At 36.8% G+C, this 12,359-nt stretch overlaps 2 protein-coding genes across 2 annotated transcripts in view; one reads left to right on the forward strand and one right to left on the reverse strand.

Annotated features, from left to right (window-relative positions):
* Nucleotides 1–1,564: 1,564 nt before the first annotated feature.
* Nucleotides 1,565–5,521, reverse strand: LOC117340552 (uncharacterized protein K02A2.6-like). Its single transcript, XM_033902310.1, has one exon. The coding sequence runs from the start codon at nucleotides 5,519–5,521 to the stop codon at nucleotides 1,565–1,567; it is 3,957 nt and encodes a 1,318-aa protein (XP_033758201.1).
* A 1,869-nt stretch (nucleotides 5,522–7,390) lies between these two features.
* Nucleotides 7,391–12,359, forward strand: part of LOC117340553 — a 34,389-nt gene continuing 29,420 nt past the window's right edge. Inside the window, exons 1-2 of the mRNA XM_033902311.1 lie at nucleotides 7,391–7,556; nucleotides 11,398–11,474. The gene's annotated coding sequence lies outside the window, so the exon portion shown is untranslated. The remainder of the gene's footprint in view (nucleotides 7,557–11,397; nucleotides 11,475–12,359) is intronic.

Here is a 12,359-nt window from a genome sequence, read left to right on the forward strand (position 1 = left end):
TTACAGTAATGTATTCAAACAACGTCCTTTTTGACAATTTCCTTAAAGAATGTTTTATGAAGGTTATGAAGGAAATGTATTTGATGTGGTGAAAATGTTACGCAGACATTCGTATTGATTTGATTAAAACATATCATTTTAAATACTCTAGTATGTTTAAACGTATTCAGTTACTCAAAGTAGAAAATATAAAAGAACTTAACAATTTAGGAAAATATTTATCACTAACAAATAAACTAAAGGAAAGATTTTTTATAAGATTTTAATTAGAATATATTCATTTTTAATGATTATTTCTCTGTTTCCCTGTAACAAATCTGATAAAATTAGCTTATTGAATTATAAATCATGTAAGAGTGGATGCCTTTGTCCATAATGTTATATGCTATTTTATCCAATAAGTTGTAAAACTTATGGAATGAAGTTGAACTGAATACAGTTGTTCAATGAATAACAGGATCATCACTGGAGTACACGTAACCTAATATATTAATGTAAAGTATTCCCACATCACAAAACCTTTGGTAGATAGTGTGTAAATAGTGATTTAATGCGACACACATTTGGGTGTTTATAACGTTAGTTATACTATCATCTCGGCAGCAGTGAACCTGTGACGTAGGAGGCTGACCGACCTCGTTATCAGAATGAAATTTTGCATATAGGTCAGTTGTCCAGATGGACCCATACCATGCCCTGTATCTCAGCGTGTATATACACAACCCCAGGAGTGTGGGGGTAATTTGACTGGCTTTTCAGAAAACCAACCTATAGACAACTTTAACATTTTTGTGTCTAAAACCCTTTAAGTTTTATACAAAACATTTTAAACTAATGTGGTTTAATGTATATATGGAATTCACAGTTTCAAGGCAATTTGAACCCTCAATGGGTAAAAAAGTAAAGCAAACATTGTACGATCAATTTTTACAAAAACGGGAAAGTGATATTTTTAACTTTTCGATGTCAGTTTGTTATAGAATACTGTTATGTATTACCAACTCTAACGCATGGCGGCTCTCAAGTAGTTCTGTTTAATCAAGATCAATCAAACGTTTGACATATACATTGATGATATAATATAATCAAGCTTGCATGTGAATCATACGAATGGTACTATGCACAAGTAGTACTTGTTTATAACTGAACCATTATACATGACATCCCTCTCCTTAAGAAAAATATGGAATTATTATTTACCAATATACATACAAGAGAAATTATATCTAGTAAACTTGTAATAAGCACAGATATAATAACAGAAAATTCTTACTTTCTCCAAGTCCAATTATTTTCAAGTGTCCAAAACACAATTTATAACCTTAACTGTTCTGCATTTCTTGAGTACTTTATGAGCAATTTAAAATAAACTTTAACAGTCAAATAACACTACTTGTGTAATAAATCACTGGCGCGATAGGATATATCGAACGCGTTTTGTCGTTTTATCTAGTTGGCACAGTGTAAATAAAAAATAAACACAAAATCATTCAAATCATAATCTTTCGCTGTGCATTTTAGTTCTTTTCCTAGCACAATAGTTCGAAAGTTTATTCGCGACGCGTTATGTCACATAATCACGATATTTTCTGTTTGGCACAACAATTCGTCCCGATCTGGTTTTCTGTGGGGTTGATTGTCCAAATTGTGACATAGGTGGATTCGCGTTTTCCTGATTATTGTCACTGGTGCTTGGTTGTTGATTATCAGGCTTTACAACTGTTCCTTGTTGTGGCGGATTCACTGTTGGAATAAATGGCTCATCATCGCAATTCATATTGGGGAACTCCGCCTTTGTAAGTCGAAGGTATTTCCGGTTTCTCCGGTATTTACTTCCGGTGCTTGTTTCCACAATATAGGATCTTGGGTTGTGGTGTTTTTGTGAAACTGTTGCTGGAATCCATTGCTTGTGTTGTGTTTTCTGCATGATAACATTGTCACCTGGGTTTAGTGGTTTAAGAGCTGGACCACTATGTCGGTCATAGTAAAACTTCTGTTTTACTCGTCTTGCCTTCATATGCGATTTCAAGTCATTTGGCTGTATCACACCTGGACTTAAAAGAGGTGCAGTCGTTGGTAAGTCAGACTTTAAGCGTCTGCCCAGAAACATTTGCGCAGGAGAAAGTTTCATGTCCTCAATAGCTGTGTTTCTGTATACTAACAAGGCTTTGTATGGATCACCATTGTCAGCTTTACGAAGAAGATTCTTCACGGTTTGTACACAACGTTCAGCCTGTCCATTAGACTGTGCATAGTGAGGGCTGGAGGTTTCATGTTGAATTCCATACTGTTTTGTGAACTCGTTGAATTCTGCACTTGCAAATTGCGGGCCATTGTCCGTAATTAATTTGTCCATTATTCCATATCTGGAACACTGACTCTTGATATACTGAATGGTATTGTTACTACTCATGTTGTCAAGTTTTGCTACTTCCGGCCATTTCGAGTAATGGTCAACGGATAACAGGTAGTTTTGTCCCTTGTACTCGAATATGTCTGCTGACACTATTGACCAGGGCCTATTAGGAATTTCTGTTTCCACCAGGGGTTCTTTCGGGTTCCGGTTGATGTGCTGTGCACAAACTGAACATTTTGAGACGACATCTTCTACTTCTGAAGACATGCCTGGCCAGAATAATGTATCCCTTGCTCGTGACTTACATTTGACAATTCCAAGATGCGAGCTGTGAATGATTTTCAACATCTCCGGACGTAGGGTTCTGGGAACTACAAGTTTGTGTCCTTTAAACAGTAAGCCGTCCACACAAGATATCTCATCCTGACTATCCCAATATTGTCTAATATTTAATGATATTTGATCCCTCCTGTCCGGCCAACCGTCCAAAACAACTTTCTGAAGTTGTTGTAACTCTACATCTTCAGCTGTAGCTTTGCGGAATTCCTGTAACTTCTCTGGTGACACAGGCAAGTACGATAATAGGTGTACCTCATTCACCGCAATATCCGGAACTAAGTCCTCGTTGGACTCCTTCAGAAATGCACGGCTTAATGTATCCGCTAGGAACATTTCCTTTCCTGGTTTATAAGACACTTTCAGGTCATATTTCTGCAACGTCAGCAGTATCCTTTGAAGACGAGGCGGGGCCTGGAAGAGTGGCTTCGTGAATATTGACTGCAATGGTTTGTGGTCACTCTCTACTAGGACATGTCTGCCAAACACGTACTGATGAAATTTTGTGCAACCAAAGGCGATAGCCAATGTCTCCTTCTCAATTTGCGCATAGTTCTGCTGACATGTGGTTAATGCCCTCGAGGCAAATGCTATGGGTTGTCCTTCCTGGACTAATGCTGCACCAAGTCCCTTTGAGCTAGCGTCTACTGTCAGTACAAGTTCTTTATTTTTATCATAGTAACGCAGAACTGGCGCTTTGATAACAAGATCCTTCAGTGTTTCAAAACACTTCATGTGTTCCTCTTCCCAGTGCCATGCTATGTCCTTTTGCAGTAGTTGGCGTAGAGGTGCAGATTTTTCCGACATACTGGGAAGAAACTTTCCCAAGTACTGCAGAAATCCGAGGAAAGTCATGAGTTCTTCTTTATTTCTCGGTGGGTCCATTTCCTGGACTGCTCGTACTTTCTCTGGGTCAGGTTTTACACCTTTATCTGAGAGTTCATGTCCAACGTAAGTTACGCGGTCCTTCCTGAACTGACATTTATCCTTGCTCAGTGTAAGGTTGTACTCTCGCACGCGTCCGAGAACTCGTTTCAGCCTCTCGTCGTGCTCCTTCATGTTGGCTCCCCAGACAAGTATATCGTCCACTATTGCGTCACTGCCCTCGATATCCTGTACCATTTCAGAAATGATTCTCTGATACACCTCAGGTGCTGATTTGATTCCAAATGGGAGTCGGGTGAATCGATATCTCCCAAATGGGCTGTTAAATGTACATAATTTGGAACTCTCCTCGTCCAGGCAAACTTGCCAAAATCCGGAAGTTGCGTCCAATTTTGAGAATATCTTTGCCTCTGGGATTTCCAGAATTATATCTTCTACCGTCTTCATTGGGTAATGTTCCCTCAAAATTGCTTTGTTGAGATCCCGTGGGTCCACACAGACGCGTATTTTTCCGTTGGGTTTGCTTACCGTTACCATGGAGTTTACCCAAGGTGTTGGTTCAGACTGTTTTACAATTACCCCTTCTTTCTCCATACGATCTAGCTCTGCCTTTACTTTGTCTTTAATGGCTATGGGAATTTTCCTGGGGGCATGAACGACTGGTTGGACAGTATGATCAACTTGTATTTTGTGTATTCCTGGTAGACACCCTAAACCCTCAAATACATCAACAAATTGTTCAAGATCAGCAGGTAAGACAGACTTACTCAGGTTGTTTACACGCTGTACCAGCTCCATTTCCTTGCATGACTGAGCTCCTAGGATAGGTTTAACATCTCTATTAACAACATGAAATGTTAAGTTCTTGACATGTTCCTTGTATTTACACTTCAATGTTGCCTTCCCTTCAGGTTTGATTACGTGTCCTGAATATGAACGGAGTGGTATCACCGATTGTGATGTCAGCTTGTGAAGAGCGTTGATCTCTGTTAACGTCTGAAGACTGATAACGTTGCACATAGCTCCTGTGTCTAACTGGAACAGTAGCGATTTGTCTTCTACTGTGATGTTTTCACTCCATTCCATTTGAAGAGAGTTTATTTCTGTCTCCAGGTATCCGACGTAGAACTCGTCCTCCGAACTTTCTTGGTCTAATGCATGAACTATTTTCTTTTTGATTTTGAAGTTCTTTGTTTTGCATAGTTTTGCGAAGTGATTTTTTCCTTGACACTTCAAACATGTCTTTCCAAAAGCTGGACAATTTTCATGCCTACTACTTCCGGTGTAACTATATCCACATCTTGTACACGTGTTTTCCTTTACTTTAGCTACTGTGGGTGCACGTTTGGATTTATAGTTGCTAGTTGACTTGGCTTTGGTGATTGAATGAACTCTTGCATCTTCACCAGACATAGATTTTGCTTGTGCATGCGACAGTTCATGTGTCCTGGCTATGTCTAAAGCTTTGTTCAGTGTAAGTTCATTTCCAATATTGATCAGCTTTTCTCTGATTTTCGAATTTCTCACACCAATAACTATCCGATCCCGGACCATTTCATCAGAGTTTTCATAATTACAATCTCTTACTGAAATCTGTAATTGTGTTGTGAACTGTTCAAATGTTTCATTTTCACCTTGTGTTTTACTGTGAAACTTATATCTGTTGTATATTACATTTGACCGTGGCTTGACATATTGTTCAAAATGTTCATAATAATACTTAAGTTCTTTCTGTTGATCCTCTGTGAGGTTCCATGTTGTGAACATGTTTCTTCCCTTTTCTCCTGCCCAGATCATCAGGTAGGCACATTTTTCTGGTTCTGTTTTCCCCAGCAGCGGTCCCGAGAACATACATGTCACATGTTGCTTGAAAGTTTTCCATGCAAATTCCAAATCCTGGCTTTGCCAGTCCATCATCGGTGTTGAGCCCACTAAAGCTTCCATGTTGGATGCAATATTACTTCTTGAACCTTTGTTCAGTGTTTCTCAAGACCGATGTCTTGTAGTTGGGCGGATTCTTTCCGATTCTGACACCATGTTATGTATTACCAACTCTAACGCATGGCGGCTCTCAAGTAGTTCTGTTTAATCAAGATCAATCAAACGTTTGACATATACATTGATGATATAATATAATCAAGCTTGCATGTGAATCATACGAATGGTACTATGCACAAGTAGTACTTGTTTATAACTGAACCATTATACATGACAGAATACATAAAATAGAATGCATTTTTGAAAAATATTTGGATAGACTATACTAAATGACAACGAAAGAATGGTACTCTATAAATTTAGAACAAGTAACCATAAATTCATTGTAGAAACTGGAAGATGGCACAATGTAAATTATCAAAATATAATTTGTCCACACTGTGATACCAATGACATCGGTGATGGATTTCATTATTTATCAAAATGCCCATTTTTGACTGTTGAACGAAAATTATGTATTAAAAAAATATTTTTATACTATACCTAATATTGTTAAATTTTCACAACTAATGAACTCTACCAATATATCAAAACTTTAAGGAATTTATGTACATTTATCAAAGTACTGTTTAACAAGAAATATCTTTAAAAAGATAAACGGCATAGTTTTAATGATGGTGGTTATAATATAAAACTGCTGGTGAAATACATGAACGAACTAATGTGTTTCAGCACAGATAACAATATTGTATCAGTTTGAATCATTTTTGGTGATAATAGGACTGCATTTGAATCAGGAATATAATTTTATTAATGTGTCATTTGAAAAGATACATCCACTTATTTAGCTTGCATTCAATCTTAACTTTGTTTCGTTTTTAACTGCATGCATTTACCTGCATTTTGCATTGACCAATCACATACATTGTGCTTCATCTTGACCAGTAACGCCACCTGTCGCGTCATATCCGGGCCAAAAGAATAGTATACGTATAAAGTTGAAGTTAACAAGGTTAAGGTCTCGGTTCCTACGAGGCCTCTGTTCCTTCTCATACATCAATTTGACCGACAGGTGCAAATCGCGTACTTCGATGTGCGATATCTCGGCACTCGGCCAACCGATTTTGATGCGGTTTGTGACATTCTTCTTTGGTGGTTACAAAAAATAACATATTTGATTATCGTTTTTCGTTCAGGGTACACTTTAACTCGAGCTCCTTACTTAATTAGGCTAGTGTTAGAGACAGCTTGCCCAGATGATAGCCTACTCGGGCATAGCGATCGGCCGTCATGATCATATTGCGCCTCGGGTCACTTTCCCTTGGAGATTGTTAACGACCTAGACGGGTCGAATGAAATTTGGCACTAAGAAGCAGTTTGAGTGAATAGATACTTTTTGTGTGTATGACCAGAGACTTGTATATATATCAGATAAACAAGTATCTGATATGACACGGCTGGTGATCCCTCAATATCGTCAGGGACAATGATATATATATAGAATACATGGTCAGTGTCTTAAAATATAAGCTGTGTATATATGTCTCTGATTTTGGCTCGGGACAGAAAGACAAAAGTGGCTCCACTTTTGTCTTTCTGTCCCGAGCCAAAATATACAGCTTATATTTTAAGACACTGACCATGTATTCTCTATATATCTGTACGTCCCTGATATCGTTTGTTCTGTAAGTTCCAAAACATCCATGATTAGAAAATGATAATTCACAACTATTTCTATAGCGTCGACCAGATTCGCGGCAGGGGTCCCTTGCGCCCTCGATAACGTGATAGGTACACGTATTTGCACTACGCACCGCTCAATGGCGTAGAAACTATCAAAAGATTACATGCACATTATTCAGGATATATATTGACAACAACATGATGTTGAAAATGGAGATCGTGGAGAGAAAATGCAAGCTATTTATCGGAGCTGTAATGAAAATTCAGTGAAAATAACGTTTGTAGTTCTGCTAAATGATACACACTGTTAATTCAAACGCTACATGATGCAGTCACAGACGGAGAAATAGAAACAAAGGTAAATATTTTGGGTTGGGACCCCATAAACACCACTTTACGTTTCACTTTCAGTCTCAATTACATATATATGTTGATATTAGCGGGCACTCGTTAGATTTAAAACATTTTAAATGAAATCATTCGAGGTATACATTCAACTTCATTTTAACTCTACTTTAGTCTATATAATGCTACATAGGATAGAGAAAGGAACACCCTCGATATATTGCGAGACACTGTAAATTGTATGTTCCGATTGAGTGCGTCCCGTTCCAATTCCACACTAAACACATGTTTTCACATATTAAGGTCGATTGTGACACTTGTACTCCCCATATTACGCCACCATAAATATTACATATCATTAAATATGATAACTGAAATCCTAATAGAGTATTAATTATCATATGCATGCCATGGTGTTTATCAGTAATTGGCAAAAAACGTTTGTATAAAAATTTGAGAAAAGTTGACCAGCCGACAAACCTTTGGTCTGAATGGCAACGCACGTGCACTGGTAAGCGAGTTGTCTGTGCCAAGACACTCCTGGAATAAATCTACACAGGTTAGACACATGCTTACACATGCCTCGTTAACTTACACATTTTGTGTGTGTGTGATAAACTAAAGAATTCAGAGAGCTTAACTTAAATATTTTTGTGAAACAGTTACAATAATATCATTGTATTAGTGTTAATCTATGTCGTGCCTGGCTCATCATGAAAACTATCAATACATCACTATTTTTATCATTTGAACTCGGCACAAGTGTTCTGTGAAGCACCTTAAGTAACGACTGTCAACCCACCCACGTCCCTTTTACTGGTTTAGTTTGGTTTATTTTGTTAAATGTCCTATTAGCAGCCAGGGTCACTTGGAGGTGGAGGAAAGCCAGAGTACCCGGAGAAAAAACACCTGCCTACGGTCAGTACCTGGCAACTGCCCCGCGTAGGTTTAGAACTCACAACCCAGAGGTGGAGGGCTAGTGATAACGTGTCGGGACACCTTAACCACTCAGCCACCGTCCCTATATAATTACTAGAAAGATTCCCATCTTTTCCTAATCAATCCTACAATTGTATCGTGCATTTCTATAGCCTGAGTTTCCTCTGGCCCCGACACCATGTTAGAGGAAACTCTGGCTACCATTTTTATAGTTATTATATACTGTAATTCAAAATATTAATGTTAAAAAAAACTCTAGTTGTCAGCTAGAACCAGAGCCTGTGGCAAGCAAACTTAAATTTAATATTTCAGGGTTTTATTTCGTAAAAAAAAACTAGATAAGAATATTTTCTGAAGTAAAAAAAAAAAGAAAGAAAAAAGGAAAACATGCATGTATGAAAGGGAGGAAACAATCTGTTTGTTAGTGTTGATATATTCAGGAAGTATATTATATTTACATAGATAAGGGTAAGTCTACCTACTTCATTGTGTAGAAAATGTGTCATGTTGTATCAACTCTGTGTGAAGGCCAGAGTGTAATCCCCCACATTGATCATGACCATATGACAAATGTTGTCTTATATTAGAGTGTGGGGTATACATAATTTCGCACACTTTAGTTATTATGTATTTAAATTTTCTATCAAATTCATTTCAAATCTAGAAAGCATACCTTGCATTATTACATGTACAAATATTTTGTATCATGCAAGTGTTTAACCTGATGTGCACATGCATATTATCACTGTGCATCACAGCTGTTGTTAGCTTGTTTAATTCTGGGCTTGAAGATGATTCGAAACATAGTTTTGCACACCCATCTAACTTCTTTAACTCTGTTGCTATAAATAATTTTCAACCATTTTGTAGACATACCACATTATAATTTAAGCTAAGATTAAACTCAATGCCATAATGAAAGCAATTTTCAAAAACAAAAAAAAGTAAAAGTGGAAAGTGTGAATTTACAACCATTTCTGCTTTAAATAAATTTTTTTTAAATTTCTTTTTTATTCATTTTAATTCATATTACAAGACATACATGTATAAAACAAAAAAGCAAAAAAAAAAGCTTTAAATAATGAAACAATGCTACCGAACTGATGGGGTGTCTACATACAGATCACCACTGTTATTAGTTATACTTAATGGGTTTGTCTTCAGTTTTCATATATATTCAGATCAAATGAAATGTTTCCTTAATATTTGAAAGTGCACATCGATATCTCATTCAACATCTGGTATTATTTTAAATCAGCCGGTATCCGTTTTTTTCAGAAGACTTATCAGTCAGATTTCGTTTCAAAATGAACTTAATCGGAAGTGATATTTAAAATGGCAAAATTATAATGAAAGTCCGGCATTAGTTACCATATAAACAAAAAAGCACAGTCCTCAACCACTTGCAGGAAAAGCACAAAAAAACTTAGGTGTGCGAAATTACGTACTGTGTGACATTACGTACCCTTGCTCAACCAATATGCTAGTGTTCAAACGTCCCAGGTTCGAACCCCAGTCTGGTTGTGCATTTTTCCACTCCTCTCTCATATGATGCCTGTAACCAAACCTTGTTTCAAGTGAGGTAATTAATTGACAAGGGGATACCAGGTACCTGAACCTGGGTTGTGAGTTGTGAAGTCTTCGGGGTCATAGATGACCTAGTAGCTTAATTGGTAGAGTGACAAGTGTTCGTAGGTCCTGGGTTCGAACATGGGTCTGGCCATGCATTTTTCCACACCTCCTACACTGGTACATAATATTGAGTTTCGTACAGTATCAAAGAAGAAGGGAAAGTTTTTTTAAGAAAAATTGATAGTCCATTTAGGACTCGTTTATCATATATTGACAATATACCTTTCATTTTAGTTTCATTTAAATTTGAAATGTAATAATTTTGAATATATACTTTCTTTTCAAAGTTCCAACCAACACTTTTTTTCAAGAAAATAAATAATGATATTCATCCCAAACATTCTCATAATACAAAGTACTTTTCTTTGTTCTTTTGGAATTTGTTGCCACCGTCCAGTTTTAATTGGAAATTTTAAATTGCATGTATGTATCTTAGTGATAGGTTATCTGTTATTTCAGATAATACCTTTAATAGGAATTTAGAATAGGTCATTTAAGGATGTGCCATGTTTTGGAGGTTGAGGAAAGTTGGAGTATATATAGTGTAGCCGGAGAAAAACCACCAACCTATATGGTCAGTACCAGGCACCTGCCCCATGTGGGTTTCAAACTCGCAACCCAGACGTTGAGGACTAGTGATAAAATGTTGGGACACCTTAACCACTCAGCCACCATGCATGGCCCCTTAAAAAAATACATGTATTTTAAGGTAGTCTCAATTAAAGATTATTAAGTAAAGTATTGTGAATGTCATAATATTACAATCCCTCTGGGATTACTTGTTCACTCTTATTAGTTGTTTTTCCAAAGTTACAAAAAACACTTGCTAAAGCTCATGTTTTTGTAACATTTGAAAAATCACTAACTCCAGTGAAAAAAAAATACATACATTTGTACATGTATCAAATTATTGAAGTTTGATAATTCTATATGCTGCACAAGCATATCCTTGTTAACCTTTGAAAACTCGAGGACAAGTTCTTTCCTTGAGGAGAATATATATGTACATGTAACCCTGGTAAATACCAGCCACAATATATATACCACTCGGTTACTGAGATCTTTGATTCTCTTTATGTCGATTGGTAGAGCCAAAGACTAAGCCAGAGGTTCGATCCCTAGCAGAGGCGCTCGTAGTGATTTAAATTTAATTAATCATGCACTCTATTACATAGATAGAAAAATACATGATGCCTGCATGTATATGATGTTATGGACTGAATATGGATTGAGGGACAGTTAAACAAATTGATATTTGATATTTGCTTGATTGTTTATTGTAGATCTGGAAAGCTATTATACCAACACGAGGGAGGTTGATCTTGTATGGTTTTCAGCAGCTCTCCTGTGAACATGGACAGTACGTATATAAGTAACACAGTGATAAAGATAATCAAGTACTAGAGGGATATTTCTGAAACCTCACATGTATGTTCCCCTCGGTCCAAAGTCGTGTCGATCTAACTTTGATTCTGATCACGAAAACAAAATGGCCAACAGGTAGGAAACTTGGTTTTAGACAGATCAAATTTGTTATCACTATTTCTTGTAAAGAATAAAAAGGATATTTCTAAAACTTCACATGTAGGTTTCCCTTAGTCCTTAATTGTTTCAGCTCAATTTTGAATCTAATAGAGAAAATAAAATTGCTGACAGGTGGCCATCTTGGATTTTGACAGTTGAAGATTTTTTGTCCCTGTTTATTGAAAAATATTGGAAAGTTCTTTAAAAAAAACTTGGCATGTAGGTTCCCCTTGGCTGCTAGCTGTGTCCTTTCAAATAACTGACAGGCAGCCATCTTGGATTATGACACTTGTCACAAGTTATTGTTACATTTTAGAAACTTCTTCTTTACCTTTTTTAGACTTCATATATAGGTTCCCCATGTTATCAAAGGATTTAGAGAAAGACAGGAAATGACGGAAAAGAAGAGAAAAGATCGGTCTTTTATAGGACTAATTATAAAGATCAATCCTTGTCGGGTGCCAAGATCCCTGTGGGATCCCTTGTTAAAACTTAAAGCTAGTTAAAGATTTTTAGGGCTACCATGTCTGATTAGTGCAGTGCAAGTCATCTGTCCATCAACTTTTCCTTAAATTCATTTTTGGATAAAAAAGACTAGGTGGATTTTGATTTGAAATAAAGGAAATTTTTCTAGATCCTTCTTTCTTTTCATGTAGGAACTAAAGGATTTGTTCTGAGCATGCATGCATGGGTAAAGGGAAACAAATGTTGTGTTAAACAG

The sequence above is a fragment of the Pecten maximus genome, chromosome 13 (assembly GCF_902652985.1).
Source record: "Pecten maximus chromosome 13, xPecMax1.1, whole genome shotgun sequence".
Classification (NCBI taxonomy): Eukaryota; Metazoa; Mollusca; class Bivalvia; order Pectinida; family Pectinidae; genus Pecten; species Pecten maximus.

Bases quoted from the DNA above. Each gene is read 5' to 3' on its own strand.
- LOC117340552 (XM_033902310.1), bottom strand. From the start codon at position 5,521: ATGGAAGCTTTAGTGGGCTCAACACCGATGATGGACTGGCAAAGCCAG.